Source organism: Natator depressus, chromosome 6, assembly GCF_965152275.1.
Source record: "Natator depressus isolate rNatDep1 chromosome 6, rNatDep2.hap1, whole genome shotgun sequence".
Lineage (NCBI taxonomy): Eukaryota > Metazoa > Chordata > Testudines > Cheloniidae > Natator > Natator depressus.
Window position 1 is genome coordinate 390,435 of NC_134239.1, and position 19,779 is coordinate 410,213.

At 64.3% G+C, this 19,779-nt stretch overlaps 1 protein-coding gene and 1 pseudogene across 1 annotated transcript; one reads left to right on the forward strand and one right to left on the reverse strand.

The window, feature by feature from the left end:
* The first annotated feature begins 1,846 nt into the window (after positions 1 to 1,846).
* On the forward strand, positions 1,847 to 3,314 carry LOC141988414 (arylamine N-acetyltransferase 2-like; annotated as a pseudogene).
* Positions 3,315 to 3,324: 10 nt separating this feature from the next.
* NFATC2IP (nuclear factor of activated T cells 2 interacting protein) lies at positions 3,325 to 14,052 on the reverse strand. Its single transcript, XM_074954187.1, has 9 exons — positions 13,954 to 14,052; positions 13,012 to 13,176; positions 12,732 to 12,801; positions 9,745 to 9,880; positions 9,408 to 9,473; positions 6,955 to 7,135; positions 6,190 to 6,334; positions 4,329 to 4,462; positions 3,325 to 3,997 (listed from the first exon to the last, which is right to left on the reverse strand). The coding sequence occupies exons 1-9, from the start codon at positions 13,963 to 13,965 to the stop codon at positions 3,839 to 3,841; spliced, it is 1,068 nt and encodes a 355-aa protein (XP_074810288.1). The 5' UTR covers positions 13,966 to 14,052; the 3' UTR covers positions 3,325 to 3,838.
* Between the last annotated feature and the right edge of the window lie 5,727 nt (positions 14,053 to 19,779).

Consider the following 19,779-nt stretch of genomic DNA (forward strand, 5'->3'; position numbering starts at 1 on the left):
CCGAGACACCCCTGTCGCCGTCACCATGGCAACCCCAGGGACGGGGGGCCCGGAGTGCGCCCCGACCCTGCGGCTGCGGGGTGCCGGGGGGCAGAGCACGGCCACGGGGGAGGGGGGCCTAGGGGGCGCCGGGCTGGGGGGCGCGGGGGGGGCGCTCTCCCCGGCGGTCAGGGCTGGCCCGTGGGGCGCCGGGCTGTGGGGTGCAGGGCTGGGGGGCGCTAGGGGGCGCCAGGCTGTGGGGCGTGGGGGGGGGCGCTCTCCCCGGCGGTCAGGGCTGGCCCCGTGGGGCGCTGGGTGTGGGGCGCGGGGGGGGGCCGGGCTGTGGGGTGCAGGGTGGTCGCTCTCCCCGGCGGTCAGGGCTGGCCCCGTGGGGCGCTGGGTGTGGGGCGCGGGGGGGGCCGGGCTGTGGGTGTGCAGGGTGGTCGCTCTCCCCGGCGGTCAGGGGCTGGCCCCGTGGGGCGCCGGGCTGTGGGGTGCAGGGCTGGGGGGCGCTAGGGGGCGCCAGGCTGTGGGGCGTGGGGGGGGGCGCTCTCCCCGGCGGTCAGGGCTGGCCCCGTGGGGCGCTGGGTGTGGGGCGCGGGGGGGGCCGGGCTGTGGGGTGCAGGGTGGTCGCTCTCCCCGGCGGTCAGGGCTGGCCCCGTGGGGCGCGGGGGGGGGGGCCGGGCTGTGGGGTGCAGGGTGGTCGCTCTCCCCGGCGGTCAGGGCTGGCCCCGTGGGGCGCTGGGTGTGGGGCGCGGGGGGGGGGCCGGGCTGTGGGGTGCAGGGTGGTCGCTCTCCCCGGCGGTCAGGGCTGGCCCCGTGGGGCGCTGGGTGTGGGCGCGGGGGGGGCCGGGCTGTGGGGTGCAGGGTGGTCGCTCTCCCCGGCGGTCAGGGCTGGCCCCGTGGGGCGCTGGGTGTGGGGCGCGGGGGGGGCCGGGCTGTGGGGTGCAGGGTGGTCGCTCTCCCCGGCGGTCAGGGCTGGCCCCGTGGGGCGCGGGGGGGGGGGGGGGGGGCGGCTGTGGGGTGCAGGGTGGTCGCTCTCCCCGGCGGTCAGGGCTGGCCCCGTGGGGCGCTGGGTGTGGGGCGCGGGGGGGGGGCCGGGCTGTGGGGTGCAGGGTGGTCGCTCTCCCCGGCGGTCAGGGCTGGCCCCGGGGGGCGCAGGGGGGAGCCCAAGCCCCGGGGGGCGACGCTGCATGGCCCGGCTGGCGGAGCGGCTGGGTGCCCCCCGCAGGCGCGGCGGCTGCTGCCCCCCGTGCCCTGGGCTGGCCCGGCAGGGGCAGGGGCAGGGGCAGGGGCAGGGGGTGGGGGTACCCGCGCTGGCCCCGGTGCCCAGTCACGCCCCCCGGGGCAGTGGTGGGAGGGGCAGGCCCAGCCGGTGCCCACGCTCTGCCCCCGCCCGCCCCACCCGAGAGGGCCCCCTGCTGAGCATGCCGCCTGACCTGTGCTGACCTCTGACCTGCCCCCCTGCTGCCCCTGCCCCCCATCCAGAGTCTCCGAAACTCATCAAATCACCTGTCTGTGTTTGGGGGGGGGGCACAGGAAATACTCCCCGGGCTTTGAGTGCAGTGGTTAAAGGGGGGGCAATGGGGTTGGGAACACAGGGCATGGGGGGCACGGGGGCCTCGGACGTTGGGGGGATCTGTTGGCGCTGGGAAGGGGGAGTTGGGAGCCTGGGCGGTGATTACCTCCCCCTCCCCTGGACAGGTAGGTGGGAGAGTGGGGGGCTGCTCCCATAGGTGACACTAACCCCTTTGCCCCATGGCTACCGGGGAAAGAGGCCGGGGGGCCCTGCCAGGCTGGGAGGGTTAAGGAGCGGTCACGTGGGGCGGGGGGGACCACGGGAGAGGGCACGTGTCTCCCCGCCCCACTGGAGATGCGGAAGCTCAACCCTGTGCAGGGCCAGCTGCAGCCCCACCGGGAGAGCTGCAGGGCCGGATTCGAACCCAGCTCTGGGAGGCGGGCGGGGCTGGAGCCAGGACGCCTGGGTTCTCTCCTCACAGCCCCCGCTTTGCCCCCCAGCCCAGGATGGACGTGGGTGCCTATCTCTCCCGGATCGGGTATCAGGGCCCGACGGAGCCCACCCTGGAGACGCTGCGGGGGCCTGCACCGTTGCCACCTGTTCTCGGTGCCCTTTGAGAGCCTGAGCGTGCACTGCGGGGAGCCCATCACCCTGGCGCTGCCCCTGCTCTACGACAAGATCGTCCGCCGGCAGCGCGGCGGCTTCTGCTACGAGAACAACGGGCTCTTCCTGTGGCTGCTGCGGGCGCTGGGCTTCGACGCGGCGGGGCTGGCCGGCCGCGTCCGGAACCGCTTCACCGGGCGCCTCGGGCCGCCCCGCGACCACCTGGTGCTGCTGGCCCGGCTGGGGGGCCAGCGCTTCCTGTGCGACGTGGGCTTCGGGGACGGCTTCCTGGAGCCCCTGCGGCTGGAGCCGGGCCTGGAGCAGCCGCAGGAGGGCGGCACCTTCCGGCTGGGCCTGGCGGGGGGCGTCTGGGCGCTGGAGCGGCTGCGGGCGCCGGGCGAGGAGGGGCGGGTGCTCTACACCTTCACGCTGGAGGAGCGGGAGCTGGGAGACTTCGCCGCCATGGCCTGCTACCACCAGCATGCCCCCAGCTCCCTCTTCGCCTGCAAGTCCTTCTGCAGCCTGCCCCAGCCGGGCGGGGGCCGCCTCACCTACATGGGCTGGCGCCTCATCGCCACGCGGGGCGGGGAGCGCACGGAGACCCTCTGCAGCCCTCCGAGATCCCCGCCCTGCTGCAGCACGCCTTCGGGGCCCAGCTGAGCGGGACCTTGGTGCCCAAGGACCAGGACATACAGCCACCCCCTGAGGGGGAGGAGATGGGGCCAGCTCCCCCCACTGAATGAAGGAGGGGAGGGGGGGCCGAGACCCCCGACAGCACCCCTGGGGGCCCGGCTCTGAGAGCTGTAGGGAGAGGGAGCTGTAAAACATGCCAGCCAGGGCAGAAACCTGGCTGGGGTGAGCTGCTGGGCCCAAAGGGAAGAACGAGGGGTGGTCTGGGAGCCAGGACTCCTGGGTTCTATCCCCCGCTCTGGGAAGGAAGCAGTGTCTAGTGGGTTGGCTTGGGCTCGGCTCAGGACTCCTGGGTTCCATCCCTGGCTCGGACACCGACTCTGTGTGATGCTGGATGGGTCCATCCCTGTGGTGCATTGAGCGTGTGAGCTCTGTGGGGCAGGGCCTGCCTTATGCTGAGCAGCGAGGGGGCCCTGATCCCTGGGTGTGAGGGTCCTTGCAGGGTCCGGCGCGGTGCCACTCCTTCCAGCCCCACAGCTGTCTCCGCCCACCCCCTCCTCACAAAATAAAGGGCAAGAGGCTCAGGACCAAGGGCTGGGTTCATTTATTTATTTCATAAAAGCAACTTCCCCGTGCCAGGGGGGATAAAACGCCCCTAAAGTCCCCTATTTACAGAACGGGCCGCCGGGGGTGGGTCTGGGTCTAGGCCTCGATGACATGATGGGCAGGCTCCAGGCCCTGCCCAGGTGCAGGGGGGTTCCTCGGGGGGCAGGGCCATGCCCAGCTGCTGCAGGGTGCTAGGAAGGGGGATCCCCCGGCTCAGTGACAGCAGCAGCCGGTTCTGTGCCCAGCTGTGGGGGAGGTGTAGGGAGGCACCCCAGGGGGGACTAGGCCCAGTCCTCCATCAGGCCTCATGCCCAGCTATGCAGGGGCAGGGGCATCCCAGGGCTGGGGGGGTGCGCTAGGCCCAGGCCTCAATGATGTCATGGGGCTCCGTGCCCAGCTGTGCGGGGGGCACCCCAGGGGGGGCTAGGCCCAGGCCTCGATGACGTCATCGGGCTCCGTGCCCAGCTGTGGAGGAGGGGGTTGGGGGCACCCCAGGGGGGGCTAGGCCCAGGCCTCGATGACATCGTCGGGCTCCATGCCCAGCTGCTCGGGCGTGCGGGTCCCCGCCAGGCGCTGCCCGTCAAAGAAGAAGCGGAGTTGACGGCCGCCCAGCCCCATGGCCTCCTGGTAGCGCTCCATCAGCCGGTGCAGCGGCTCTCCCTGCCGGGGGGGAGGGTGTTAGCGGGGGGGGGGGGGCACAAGCCGCAGACATGCCTGGGAGGGGGCACTACAGGGACTGTGGGGTGACCCCAGCATCCCTCCCAAAGCAGCCCCAGGTGGAGAGGGGCCTGCCCCAGGATAGCTGCCCCCCCCCCCCCCGACTGCCCCAGCCAACAGCCCCCTGCTGGCTCAGTCCCATCCTCCTCCCTGAGGCTGTGACAACCCCCACATCCCCCTCCCTCTGCAAACAGCACCTCACAGCCCTCTTGCATGGCCCCTCCCCCGTAGACGATCGCCCCCAGATGGTGACCCCCCTGCAGCTCCCCCTTACCCTGGGCACGCTGAGCGTGAGCTGAGAGTCCTTCTCCTGGCCTCGCACGGTCAGCCGTAGTTCCCCAGGGCCCGGCCCGGCCCCCGGTTCCCCCCCACCCTGCGGCTCCCCGGCTGCCATGTCCACCACGCAATCTGCAGGGGACAGACGGACACAGAGAGAGCGCAAGGGGCGGGCAGCTGGGGGCGCTGCACTGAGAACTCCCCTGTTACCCCCCATCCCGGGTTGGGGGACCCCCACTGATATCAGACCCCCTGCCCCCAGCCTGGGGGGCACAGCATGCACTTCAGGGCCCGTGCCAGAATTTCTGCAACCCGCTGCGGGCTCGTCAGCTGACGGCCATGGAGGAGGAGAGAGGCCTGGTGCGTGGGGCGACCATGAGCCACCATGGGGACCCCAGCACGGCTCAGGCGGGGCAGCTGCCGGGGCAGCTCCGCTGGGAAGCCGTGTGCAGCACCGGGCGCCCGCAGAACATGGAAACATGGGGCGGGAAGGGACCTTGGCAGGTGGCAGGGCCAGGCAAACCTAGGCCAGCCCTGACAGCTGTTTGTCCAACCCGCTCTTAGACACCTCCAGTGCTGGGGACTCCCCAACCCCCCTCAGCCTGTTCCAGGCCGAGCTCCCCTTACAGTTAGACAGTTTCCTAATATTCGACCTAAATCTCCCTGGGCCGCAGACGGAGCTCATCACTTCCTGTCCTACCTCTAGTGAACACGGAGAATAACTGATCCCTGTGACGAAGGGGGAATTTTCTGTAGCATCTGTAGGAGTCTCACACCTGCCTCAGTTTCCCCTATACTTTGCACAGCTACTCAGTGCGGGGGAAGGACTAAGTTTGCTCTCAGGGCAGCCTAAGACACAGGTACATTCATCACCGCCCTGGCTGGTGGAACGAACAGTCATTAAGGAACTGGCTGAAACTGCCCCAGGTCAGCAACGGGGCCAGAGAGCGCGGATGGCAGCGCTCTTGACTCCTGGCCCCATGCTCCCAGCGGGAAGCTGGGCACAGACCCCGGCTGGAGAACCAGGGGCTGGGAGGGGCAAGGTGAGGGGAGCAGTGTGGGCGCCGGGGGCTCTCACCTGGGAACAGACTCAGGAAGGAAGTCAGAGAGCGAGCAAGAGATAGACAGAGCCTGCCCCGAGGGGCTCCCCACAGCCTGGCGGGGCTCTGGGCTGAGCAGAATGGACTGGGCTGTAACCTGCACCCCTCTGCGCGACCCTAAGGGCTCCCTGTGCCGTGCCCAGCTGACACACCTGACTGCGCGCCAGCGCTGTGGGACTGTCCCTGCCACGCTGGGCGAGGGGCACCGTCCTGGCAGCGTGGGCGTGTCTCTGCCAGGGTCTGGCTCCGCGGGACTCGCTGGGCAGAGCTCACGGGGGAAGCAGGAGGCTGCAGCCCAGAGGTCCAGTCCAAGCAGGTGGTGAGGCCAAGTGGCCGACCCTGGAGGGAAAGGGAGACCCCAGGGGGTCTGGCACAGGGAAGGGATTTCCTGTGGCGCTCCCACCCTCGCCTTACCAGCCTTTATTAGAGCTGACCCCTGCTCTCAGGCTGCTCAAACTCACCCGGGTTTTAACCTTCCCCAGGTCAGGGTTCGGACCCCTCCTCTGGCCTCTCCACTTCGTCCCCCGCCTGGCTAAGGCCTGGTGCCCAGAGCTGCACCCAGCACTCCCACTGCGCGTGGGACAGCCGCCGCCCGCGTCCTGCGTACAGCGCTGCTGCGAGCGCACCCCAGCCGGAGAGCCGCCTTTCCCACAACGGCAGCCCCGTCCGCGCCTGACCCGCTCGGACCGCAGACCCCGCCCAGCCAGCGCGGCCCCAGCTGGTGCCTGGGCCAAGAGGAGCCCCCTGCCCCTCACTCACCGATGATGTCGGCCACGCCCAGGCCCAGGCCCTGGGGGGTGCTGCTGGGGGGCAGTTCAACGTCTCGCAGCAGCAGCAGGATCTGCTCTGGCCGGACCTGCAGCCTCCCGGCCATGTGCTCCACCACCGCATGCAGGGGCTGCGACTGCGCCGGGGAGGGGACCGTCAGGGAGGGCCAGACGGGCAGTCCACAGCCACCCCCAGCCCGGCAGCCCACTGGGCTGTTCTGGGCCAGCGTGAGCCACGCAGCGGGGCTGGCACGGCAGGTGCCAAATCACCTGGTACACTCACCCCGAGTGACGCCAGCTGGGCCATTTCCCAGCAGATCCAGTGTCAGGCAGTTCCACCGCCCCCTGCAATCAGTGTTAATCTCACCCTGTCCTCCCAGCTCTACGCTGGGGGGTGAACAAGCCCCTTCCTCCACCTGGCCCCTGTCCTGCCCCCTATCCTGTACCGGCACCTCCCTGGCCCTACCCACGCCCGTCTGAGCTGTGCGCTCTGCCTTTCCCAGACCCCCCGCCCCACAAGGGCATGGCCGGGGTCTGCAGGCTGGGGCATGGGGCTCGCTCAGAGCCAGGCTGTGGGGGCAGGGTGGGAGATGCAGTGTCTGCAGGGGGCTCAGTGCAGGGGGAGAAGGTGTGGAGGATATATACGGCCTGCATGGAGGCCCGGCACAAGCTGAGGGGATGAGGGGCTCGCTCACCAGCCACGTGGGGATGTGGAAGAGCGGAGAGGTGGGGGTGCGGCGGGGGGGGTGTCACTCACCATCTCCACGGCGACACGGTGGATCTCGGCCCGGCACCGCACCTTGAGCTGCAGCTGCCGGGGCGCGGGGCACGGGGGCGGCTCCACCAGGATCACGTCGTCCTCGGGCGGCTCCTCCCGCAGGCTGCGCTGGGCGGCCGAGAGCCACGTGCGGAGACCCCGCAGCTGGCGCGCCACCTCCCTGCGGGGCAGGGCCGTCAGACCCCCGTGCCCCACAGACCCCCCAATCCCCACCTCCCTGCGGGGCAGGGCCGTCAGACCCCCGTGCCCCACAGACCCCCCAATCCCCACCTCCCTGCGGGGCAGGGCCGTCAGACCCCCGTGCCCCACAGACCCCCCAATCCCCACCTCCCTGCAGGGCAGGGCCGTCAGACCCCCGTGCCCCACAGACCCCCCAATCCCCACCTCCCTGCGGGGCAGGGCCGTCAGACCCCCGTGCCCCACAGACCCCCCAATCCCCACCTCCCTGCGGGGCAGGGCCGTCAGACCCCCGTGCCCCACAGACCCCCCAATCCCCACCTCCCTGCGGGGCAGGGCCGTCAGACCCCCGTGCCCCACAGACCCCCCAATCCCCACCTCCCTGCAGGGCAGGGCCGTCAGACCCCCGTGCACCACAGACCCCCGCGCCCCACAGACCCCCCAATCCCCACCTCCCTGGGGGGCAGGGCCGTCAGACCCCCGACAGACCCCCGCGCCCCACAGACCCCCCAATCCCCACCTCCCTGCGGGGCAGGGCCGTCAGACCCCCGTGCCCCACAGACCCCCCAATCCCCACCTCCCTGCGGGGCAGGGCCGTCAGACCCCCGTGCCCCACAGACCCCCGTGCCCCACAGACCCCCCAATCCCACCTCCCTGCGGGGCAGGGCCGTCAGACCCCCGTGCACCACAGACCCCCGCGCCCCACAGACCCCCCAATCCCCACCTCCCTGCGGGGCAGGACCGTCAGACCCCCGCCCCCCACAGACCCCCCAATCCCCACCTCCCTGGGGGGCAGGGCCGTCAGACCCCCCGCCCCCCACAGACCCCCCCAATCCCCACCTCCCTGGGGGGCAGGGCCGTCAGACCCCCGACAGACCCCCGCGCCCCACAGACCCTCCAATCCCCACCTCCCTGCGGGGCAGGGCCGTCAGACCCCCGCGCCCCACAGACCCCCCAATCCCCACCTCCCTGCGGGGCAGGGCCGTCAGACCCCCGCGCCCCACAGACCCCCCAATCCCCACCTCCCTGCGGGGCAGGGCCGTCAGACCCCCGTGCCCCACAGACCCCCGTGCCCCACAGACCCCCCAATCCCCACCTCCCTGCGGGGCAGGGCCGTCAGACCCCCGTGCCCCACAGACCCCCGTGCCCCACAGACCCCCCAATCCCCACCTCCCTGCGGGCAGGACCGTCAGACCCCCGCGCCCACAGACCCCCCAATCCCCACCTCCCTGCGGGGCAGGGCCGTCAGACCCCCGTGCCCCACAGACCCCCCAATCCCCACCTCCCTGCGGGGCAGGGCCGTCAGACCCCCGTGCCCCACAGACCCCCGTGCCCCACAGACCCCCCAATCCCCACCTCCCTGCAGGGCAGGGCCGTCAGACCCCGTGCACCACAGACCCCCGCGCCCCACAGACCCCCCAATCCCCACCTCCCTGGGGGGCAGGGCCGTCAGACCCCCGACAGACCCCCGCGCCCCACAGACCCCCCAATCCCCACCTCCCTGCGGGGCAGGGCCGTCAGACCCCCGTGCCCCACAGACCCCCCAATCCCCACCTCCCTGCGGGGCAGGGCCGTCAGACCCCCGTGCCCCACAGACCCCCGTGCCCCACAGACCCCCCAATCCCCACCTCCCTGCGGGGCAGGGCCGTCAGACCCCCGTGCACCACAGACCCCCGCGCCCCACAGACCCCCCAATCCCCACCTCCCTGCGGGGCAGGACCGTCAGACCCCCGCCCCCCACAGACCCCCCAATCCCCACCTCCCTGGGGGGCAGGGCCGTCAGACCCCCGCCCCCCACAGACCCCCCCAATCCCCACCTCCCTGGGGGGCAGGGCCGTCAGACCCCCGACAGACCCCCGCGCCCCACAGACCCTCCAATCCCCACCTCCCTGGGGGGCAGGGCCTTCAGACCCCCGACAGACCCCTGTGCCCCACAGACCCCCACCCCACACACACCTCCCTTGGGGGGCAGGGCTGTTAGAGCCCCCCCACAGACCCACGTGCCCCACAGACCCCCCGACAGACCTTCCCCCCACATCTCCCACCTCCAGAGACTCCCCAGACAGATCCCCCCCAGAGACCCTCCCTGCTCTCTACAAGGGAGGTGCGCCCCAGAGAATCTGCCCCTCAATTCCCCAACTCCTGCAGGGTCAGAGATTTCAACAGAGACCCCCCCACCCAGCCCCACCTCCCTGAGGGGACAAGCCCAGCGATACCCCCCCATCCTTACAACCCCCATGTGTGCAGCCCCTCACCGGCGGGTCCGGCCCCTCTGTCTGCGTGTGGGCTGTGGTGGGGGAGAGGGGGACTCGTCCCGGACCCTGAGAGAGAGAGAGCAGGGGGTGAGATGGGGCTGCTGTGCCCCATAAGTGATGGCCCCCCCCCCCCCAGGGACAGACCCCAAAGCCAGGGGCCACAGAGCCCGAGCCACGCCCCCACCTCCCCTTTATAGCCCTGTCCCCTCCCCCCATATACCTCCATTGTAACCCTGTCCCCACCCGGATCCCCCCACCCCCATTAGAGCCTAATCCCTCCCCCCCACCTGCAATCCCTCCCACAGTAACCCTGCCGCAATCCCTCCCCCCCACCTACGTTCTCGCTGCCCCCTGCTGCTGTGGCTCCTCCTCCAGCCAGTCAGTGCAGGGGCCCTGGGGGAGGCGTGGGGCGTGAGGCCGCTCCGGCCGGGGGGGCGTGACAGGGCCAATCTCATCCACGTCCAGATCTGCCCCTGGCGGGGGGAGGGGAGACAGCAGCTGTGACTGCCAGGCAGGGGGCACCTCTCCCCACAGCTGCCCCCCCCCCAAGACAATGAACCGCCATCCAGTGCACGTACCCCAAGCCCCCCAGATACAAATCCCCTGACCCCTCACCTGGCACATCTCCCCCCCACCCAGCACACATAGCCACATATTAAAGGAACTGGCACCTGAAATTGCAAGCCCCACACCAAGGATTTTAATGACTCTAAACTCGGGGGTCATATCCTATGACTGGAGAGCTGCTAATATAGTTCATATTTTTAAGAAAGGGGAAAAAACGTGATCCAGGAAACTCCAGGCCTGTTAGTTTGACCTCAATTGTACGCAAGGTCTTGGAACAAATTTTGAAAGAGAAAGTTGTTAAGGACGTGGGGTGAACAGTAATTGAGATAAAATACAACAGGGCTTTACAAAAGGTGGATCCTGCCTGAGCTCCTTCTTTGAGAAAAGATCTGATGTTTTAGACAAAGGAAGTGCAGTGGATCCAATCTACCCGGATGTCCGGAAGGCTTTGGATCCAGTTCCACATGGGAAACTATTAGTTACATTGGAGAAGAGGGGGATTAATAGGAGAACTGAAAGGTGGGTAAGGAACTGGTTAAAGGGGAGACTACAACCAGTCCTACTGAAAGGTGAACTGTCAGGCTGGAGGGAGGTTACTAGTGGAGTTCCTCAAGGATCGGTCTTGGGATCAATCTTATTTAACATTTTTATTACGCTTGTCGATTAATCGCAGTTAACTCAGTTAACTCAAAAAATTTCATCACGATTAATCACAGTTTTAATCACATTGTTAAACAATAGAATACCAACTGAAATGTATTAAATATTTTGGATGTTTTTCTACATTTTTCCTATATATTGTAATTGAAATAAAAGTGTATAACTTTTTTATAAATGTTTGCACTGTAAAAATGACAAACAAAAGAAATAGTATTTTTCAATTCACCTCATACAAGTCATACAAGACAAATCTTTGTCGTGAAAGTGCAACTTAAACAAATGTAGATTGTTACATAACCACATTCAAAAAACAAAACAATGTAAAACTTCAGAGCCTACAAGTCCACTCAGTCCTCCTTCTTGTTCAGCCAATTGCTAAGAGAAACACGTGTGTTTACAGTTATTGGAGATAATGCTGCCTGCTTCTTATTTACACTGTCACCTGAAAGTGGGAACAGACATTTGCACGGCACTGTTGTAGCCGATCTTGCAAGGTATTTACATATAGGTATTTTTTAATTGTGATTAATTTTTTTAATTGCTTGACAGCCCTAATATTTATTAGGGAGCTTGGCACAAAAAGTGGGTGCATGCGAATAAAATTTGGGGATGAGACAAAGCTGGGAGGTGTTGCCAATATGGAGAAGGACCGGAATATCCTACAAGAGGATCTGGATGATTTTGTAATCTGGAGTAATAGATATGGGATGACACTTAATAGTGCAAAGTGCACTGAGGGACTAACAACAGGAATTCTTGCTCTAAGCTGGGGACGTATCAGTCAGAAGCGACAGAGGAGGAGAAAGACCTGGGGGTATTGGCTGATCACAGGCTGACTAGGAGCCGCCAATGTGACGTGGCTGTGAAAAAGGCTAACACAGTCCTGGGGTGCATCAGGCGAGGTGTTTCCAGTGGAGAGAGGGACGTGTCAGCACCACGATACGAGGCACTGGTGAGACTCATCTGGAGTAGTGTATGAGAACGTAAGAAGGGCCAGACTGGGTCAGACCAAAGGTCCACCTAGCCCAGTATCCTGTCTTCCGACCGTGGCCAGTGCCAGGTGCCCCAGAGGGAATGAACAGACCAGGGAATCATCAAGTGACCCATCCCCTGTCGCCCATTCCCAGCTTCTGGCAAAGCTGTTCTGGTCTCCCATATGTAAGGAAGATGAATTCAAACTGGAACAGGCGCAGAGAAGAGCTGCTAGGAGGATCCGAGGAATGGAAAACCTCCCTTATGAGCGGGGACTCAAAGAGCTTGGCTTGCTTAGCCTGACCAAACGCAGGCTGAGGGAAGACAGGATTGCGCTGTATAAATACATCAGAGGGATACATACCAGGGAGGGAGAGGAGTTATTTAAGTTAAGCGCCAATGTGGACCCAGAACACATGGCTATCAACAAGTTTAGGCTTGAAATTAGATGAAGGTTTCTAACTCTCAGAGGAGTGAAGCTTTGGAGCAGCCTCCCAAGGGGAGCGGTGGGGGCAAAACCCCTAACTGGCTTCACGACTGAGCTTGATCAGCGCATGGAAGGGCTGGTATGACAGGACTGCCTGCAGCGGCGTGCGACTGCCTGCAGCAAACATGCCCAGCGGCCAGAGACGGGACACTGGATGGGGAGGCTCTGAGTTACTACAGAGAATTCTTTCCCGGGGACCTGCCTGGTGGGTCTCAGGGTCTAACTGATCGCTGTATTCGGGGTTGGGAAGGAATTTTTCCTGGGGTCAGACTGTCCGAGACCCTGGGGGGGGTTTCACCTTCCTCTGCAGCGTGGGACACGGGTCACTCGCAGGCTAGAACTAGTGTCAGCGGTGGACTCTCTGAAACTTGGGGTCTTTAACCCACCATGTGAGGACGTCAGTGACTCAGCCAGAGGTTCACGGGGGTGGGGACGAGGGTTCTGTGGCCTGTGATCAGATTGGGGGTGTCTCAGACTTTAAGGGCACAAGTGGCCATCAAACACCACAGCCCGGGCAAACAGCCCCCCCGACGTACCTCTGCTGCCTCCTCCCACTCCCCCCCCCCGGGCACATACATAGCCCCCACCTCCCTAAGGTCAAAACCCCCTACTCCCGCCCAGCCCTAGCACCCCCTTACCTCCCTGCCACTGCAGGGTGGGCACCTCCGGGTGCAGCTCCGCGGGGCACAGCTGGAAGCTGCTGTTCACCTGGAGAGGAAGGGGGCATGTTACCCACAGGCCCTGCTGCGCGGGCACCACCATGGGGGCACTGAGCCTCAGGATGGGCACAAGAGGGATGGGCATGTCAGGGGAGGGGGGCTGGGAGCCCGGACTCCTGGGTTCTATCCCCGGCTCCGGGAGGGGAGAGGTGTCCGGGGTTGGAGCTCGGGGTGGAGGGGTGCTCAGAGGCCCCGTTACCTTGTTCGAGTAGACAGGCACAGCGGGGACCTGGGTGCTGCACAGAACACGCCGGCGCTTGGGGCGTGGCTGCCCCGCTGCCCCCCTCGGGGGTCTCACAAGCTCCTCCTCGCCGTCACTGCTACTGCTGCCCCCCACGTAGATGGGCGGTGGGGCAGGGCCAACCTGGGTGGGGATGGGAGGGTTAGGGAGCAGGACTCCTGGGTTCTAGCCTATGATTCCCCCAGTACAGCCCCAGGGGGGCTCCCCCCCGCCCAGCAGCCCCCTCGACCCTGCGCCAAGGGTCGAGGGGTGAGGGAGGAGCAGGCCCCAAGTCGCCTCCCCTACTGCCCAGAGACCCCCCCGAGCCTAGCTCCCCAGAGACCCCCACCCAGAGACCCCCCCCCAGCCACACTCCCCACTGCCCAGAGACCCCCCCAGAGACCCCCCCGAGCCTAGCTCCCCAGAGACCCCCCCCACGGCCACGCTCCCCACTGCCCAGAGACCCCCCCACAGCCACGCTCCCCACTGCCCAGAGACCCCCCCGAGCCTAGCTCCCCAGAGACCCCCACCCAGAGACCCCCCCACAGCCACGCTCCCCACTGCCCAGAGACCCCCCCAGAGACCCCCCCGAGCCTAGCTCCCCAGAGACCCCCACCCAGAGACCCCCCCACGGCCACGCTCCCCACTGCCCAGAGACCCCCCCAGAGACCCCCCCGAGCCTAGCTCCCCAGAGACCCCCACCCAGAGACCCCCCCACGGCCACGCTCCCCACTGCCCAGAGACCCCCCCCCAGAAACCCCCCCACAGCCCGCTCCCCACTGCCCAGAGACGCCCCCAGAGACCCCCCCGAGCCTAGCTCCCCACTGCCCAGAGACGCCCCCCCCACGGCCCGAGACCCTCCCCAGCCTCGCTCCCCATCGCCCCCCCCCACGGCCCCTCCCCAAACCCCTCGCCGCTCACCTGCTCCGCCATGGCGCGGGCTCCCAGGTCGCGCCCGCATTGGCTTAGACCCGCCCATTCAGCCCCGCCCCCGCCCTGCCATTGGCCACGGCCCCGCCGGCTCTGTGACGCTAGACCAGACGGCTCCGCCCCCCGAGGCGCGGGGGCCGCTGGGAGGTGTAGTTCCCCCCTCCCCCCCCAGGCGCGGGGGCCGCTGGGAGGTGTAGGTCCCCCGTGGGGCTGGCGGGGGGCTCGGCTCCCCCTCAGAGGCGCGGGGGCCGCTGGGAGGTGTAGTTCCCCCGTGGGGCTGGGGGGCTCGGCTTCCCCCCCAAGGCGCGGGGGCTGCTGGGAGGTGTAGGTCCCCCGTGGGGCTGGGGGGCTCGGCTCCCCCTCCGAGGCGCGGGGGCCGCTGGGAGGTGTAGGTCCCCCGTGGGGCTGGGGGGCTCGGCTCCCCCTCCGAGGCGCGGGGGCCGCTGGGAGGTGTAGTTCCCCCGTGGGGCTGGGGGGGCTCGGCTCCCCCTCCGAGGCGCGGGGGCCGCTGGGAGGTGTAGGTCCCCCGTGGGGCTGGGGGGGCTCGGCTCCCCCTCCGAGGCGCGGGGGCCGCTGGGAGGTGTAGTTCCCCCGTGGGGCTGGGGGGGCTCGGCTCCCCCTCCGAGGCGCGGGGGCTGCTGGGAGGTGTAGGTCCCCCGTGGGGCTGGGGGGCTTGGCCCGGGGGCCGGGAGACTCGGGTGACCTGCAGGAAACCCCGGGTAAACCTGCCGCGCTGGCACGGGCCCAGCCTCGCCGTAAAGCGGGAGGATCCTCGCGCCAAAGCCCGCGTCCACACAGAGGCCCCAGCGTGGAGGCCCCGAGGATCCAGCCCCGCTGAGGTGGAGCGTCTGCGTTTGGCTTCAGGCTCGTGCCTTGGTATCTGCTGTCGCGTGGCCTTGGCCGTTTTTGCGTTCATGCTTGATCAGGCTCTCACTTTGTGCAGCTCAGCAGCTCCTGTCATTAACTAATTGCTGTGCGGCCCGCCCCGTCGCCTGGCCTCCCCCCTTAACGTCCCACTGTGAGAAAGTGGGGAGTTTCCGTAGTGCTTGGCCTGAACGCGGTGCGTGCCTCAGTTTCCCTGTGTGCTGCATGTTTAACGAGGTGGTGGGAAGAGTTTGTTGTTGCAGAGGACCAGGTGTGATCTCACCTAGGAGCCAGGACCCTGGACAATGGCCTGGAGATGGGGGACCCAGCGACTGGTGACCATGAGCCCTGCCTCCAGCTTGGCAGTCAGCCAGTTCTGGCCAGTGTGGGGCTGAGAAGAGAGGGGCCAGTGACCTCAGCGGCCAGCTCCAGCCAGAGGGGAACAAAGGACAGGAGAGAGGGGCCCCGGTGACCGGGTTACCTGGGACCGAAGAGAGGACTGAGGAGGGGTGTTGGGGAAGGGAATACAGGGGGCTCGGCTGGAAGGAGGGGGCTGCCGGACTCGGGGGAGAGAGACCAGCCAGCGCCCCACTGGGACAGGGACAGACCCAGCTGGCCGGGGCTGAGACTGGCCAGGCCCGAGGGCCCTGAGAACTGTCTGGGCTGGATTCTGACATTCAAGAAACCTCCCGCGTTCTCCGGCGGGGAGGCGCTGCAGGGTGGAGACAGGAGGGTGGCACTTCGCTCCCTCTGGGGGAGGAGGCCCCCGGGACCCCAAGCAAGGGGACTCCCTGGGGGCTCCACAGCACAGACAGGCCTGCTGCGGGCTCAGAGGCAGCGGGACCTAACCCCAGAGAGAGAGAGCAACCTTCCCAGGGGGCTGTGTCACACCGAAGGGGGCTCCTCCGGGGGGCCGCACAGAGCCGAGAGCCGGGGCCTGGGTGCCCGTGGCAGCCCCCCCGCAAACGTTTCGGTTGGGGAACAAGGAGCAAATGCTTAAAAATAAACATTGCCCTTAGCTGGAGAAACGTACAAAAATCATTCCCAGCCTGGCCCCAGCGAGGGCTGGCTCAGCTGATCAGCCGCCTGGTGTCTCTGGTCCCCCGCCTCCACCCCCAGGTTCCTGTTTCCCGTCTGCCGCCGGTCCCTGCGGGCGCTGCTGGGCGTCAGCATCCATTTCTCTGGCTCTGCTGGGCCCAGCCCGACGGGCCCCGCTCTCCGTCCCTGTGCCCCGGGCAGGCGCCTCTGCGGGGCCAGCCCCGGGGCTGCGAGTTCACCCTGAGTCCCGGAGCTGCGCTGAGACGCCCCAGCCGGTGCCAGTGCCCCAGCACGACAGCCCCCGGGGCCAGGGGTGGCAGCAGAGCCAGGCCCTGCCAGCGGGCTCTCCCCCAGGGCTGGCTTTACCATGAGGTGAACTCAGGCAGCTACCTCGGGTGCCAGACTGAGGGGCGGGGGGCGCCCCTAGGACCCAGAGTTTCAAAGTTTTGGGCCAAGCGAGGGGGCATCATTTGAGCTCCCCACCTCAGGTGCCAAAATGTTGTGGGCTGCCCCGATCTCCCCCCCCCACCCCGCCAAAAACCCAACCCTCTCCTGCCATTAACCAAGCCAGAGATACGCTCCCCCTGTGTCTGCAGGCTCCTCCAGCGCCCCCGGGTTATCAGGGGATGGGGGGAGCCAGCTCAAAGCAGCTCCTCACCCCCAGGGGTTTCCTGCCTGGGACACTGGGTTGAGCCAGTGCAGCCAGGGGGCCATCCTGAGTGGTGTTGTAGGGAGGCCCCAGCCACAACCTGCAGCTGCCAGTTCCACAGGTGAACCACTTACCACGTCTGCCTGGGAGATGGGACAGGCAGCACCAGCTGGGCCCATCTCAGGGATCCCGGTGTGACAGGTTCCCCCAGGGTGCCAGTTGGAACTGGGGTACCACTGAGCCCGCCTGACCCACCAGCCTGGGTTCCCTTTACCCTCTGCTGTTGTGACAGGCTCTCAAGCCCCCTCCAGCACACACCCGTACGGCAGCTTGTATGCACACGGATGCTGAGATCAGCTAAGGAGTTGCCCAGTACTCAAGCGCACACCCCACTCTAGAGGATAAACCCAAACTTGTACCGTCTTGTGCAGCTGTGACTGGGCTGCCTGTGGGAGCCAGCTGAGGTCACTCAATCAGGGTGAGCTGCGAACAGACCAGGGCAGACAGACCCAAAACATTGGGGGATATTCCAGGACCTAGATTTCCCCAGCCAGCCCAAACCAGCCTCTCTCTGACCTCCCTGGGTACTCAGGAGTCCAAACGACACAGTTCCCGTAACGTGCCCGGCCTCAGGCCTCCATCCGGACACACGTCAAACCTACGATAAATTCTGAAAATCTTCTCTCATCATATAAAAGAAAAGGTCCTTCCAATCCCAAAGGATCAGCCACACACCCAGGTCCAATTATAACTCAGATCTTACCCCTTCTTGAACCCCAAAGCAGATCTGCGATGAGGAAGGATCGTGTCCCAGGGTTTTTATACATTTCCAGCAGCCTCTTGGCCTGAGAAAACAATTGGCTCAACTTTCTGTCTCCCAAACATGCTGGCAATTAGCACAGGGTCATTTATCCATTAAACAGTTCAGATACAGGCCACCACAACCTTCAATGAGCCATGTAGACAATAGTACAATGTCACTCAAGTGTCTTCCTAAATGTTAATACTCTTTTTTTTTTAAATATCTTTGAGTCAAAGCCATAGCAATAGACAAGACTTGTTTGCTGACCTCACAAGACCTGAACAAACATCTCCCCTTCTATCTCTAACAATGCATTTCAAAGCTCTTTTCATTTCCATCTCTTCCTAACAAGTCTTTAAAGTTTGGCCACGGGTCAGGTCAGTCTGTGAGTTAATTAACTCTTTCTGGCCCTCTGTCCCCCCCTTTCAATGAGATATTATATTACACTCATAACGTCACAGCTGCACAGAGAACTACACAGCGTAAGCTCATTGAAATTCGCCCCCTCCCTCAATGTGGAGAAGGATCTGCACAGCTGTCTGCCCCAAGATACAACGTCCACACACATACAGGTTTTAGACAAAATAAATGTTTATTGCTGTCAAGGTTCCTTCCCCAGTCCGAACTCTAGGGTACAGATGTGGGGACCTGCATGAAAACCTCCTAAGCTTACTTTTACCAGCTTAGGTTAAAACTTCCCCAAGGTACAAAATTATTTTACCCTTGGATTTCCACTGCCACCACCAAACTTTATCTGGGTTTACTGGGAAACGTAGTTTGGACACGTCTTTCCCCCCAAAATCCTCCCAACCCTTGCACCCCACTTCCTGGGGAAGGTTTGGTAAAAATCCTCACCAATTTGCATAGGTGACCACAGACCCAAACCCTTGGATCTTAGAACAATGAAAAAGCATTCAGTTTCCTTACAAGAAGACTTTTAATAGAAGTAAAAAAAAATCATCTCTATAAAATCAGGACGGTAAATACCTTACAGGGTAATTAGATTCAAAACATAGAGAATCCCTCTAAGCAAAACCTTAAGTTACAAAAAAGACACACAGACAGGAATATTCATTCTATTCAGCACAGCTATTTTCTCAGCCATTTAAAGAAATCATAATCTAACGCATACCTGGCTAGATTACTTACTAAGTTCTAAGACTCCATTCCTGTTCTGTCCCCGGCCAAAGCATCACACAGACAGCCCCAGACCCTTTGTTTTTCTGCCTCCTCCCAGCTTTTGAAAGTCTCTTGTGTCCTCATTGGTCATTTTGGTCAGGTGCCAGCGAGGTTACCTTTAGCTTCTTAACCCTTTACAGGTGAGAGGATTTTTCCTCTGGCCAGGAGGGATTTTAAAGGGGTTTACCCTTCCCTTTATATTTATGACAACTGCCTACAAAAGGTAGATTTTAAGTGAATATAAGGGAGAGCAAGCAGATCATTGCAGATTACTCAGCAAATGAAACGAACACGAAACCTAAGCTTATGATACTAAAGTGTTACAAGTGACACATTCTCACCCTAAACGTTGCCACAGACAGATTGCAGAGATTCTTGAAGGCCGGCTGCACTGGCCTGCCGTGTACAACTCCAGATGTTCCTTTCACAGGCCTGACACCCCTCCAGCCTGGGCTCCGCTCTTCTGCCCTCTGCCCCCCCGTTCACGTTTTGTTCCTTAGATGTTTACACCAGCCTTCTTGGGCGGGGAGCCAGTGAAGAACCAGCCCCTGATGGTGTCACGCCCCTGCCTTACATAGGTTTTACATATGGCTGGGATCCTCTGTCTTCCAGTGTGATTCCCACCCCTGGCCAGTGGGAAAATACTCGAGTTATCAGGGTGTCCACTATCAGGTGACTCAATCACATGGCCCGGCAGCCATAACCCAGAGGCCGTTTGCAGCATCCCAGGAAGGCTCCCGGGCGGGAGATTAGCATCTTCTAAGACCTACTGTTCTCCCGGATGGCCCAGCCAGCCGTCTAGCCTGATTGCACTCTGTCTAGTGGGCGTTCGGCGGGTGTAAACACAGGTGTGAGAGGTGCAGAGACAATATTCCTAACTTCACATACAGAAACGATACCCACATACAAACAGGAGGGTATTCAGCAAATTGTAACCTTTTCAGTGACACCCCACCTGCCTTATCTTGCCCAAGATACACAAGGATTATGCCATAACTCCTCTCAATATTACATGAGTATGAGGTGAATGCCACAACACGGAGTGGGGTCTGGCGGGTTACACTGGGGGGGCCTGAGAGTCAGGACTCCTGGGTTCTATCCCTGGCTCAAGGATACGAGCAGGGGCTGGGGGCCAGGACTCCTGGGTTCCATCCCCAGTTCTGCCCCAAACTTTTTGTGTGATCATGGGCAGGCCCCTTCCCCTCTGGGTGCCTCCCTTTTCCTTCCTGCCCTTTGTCTGTTCGGAGGGTGAGCTCCTTGGGACAGGGCTTGGGCCACTGGGGGT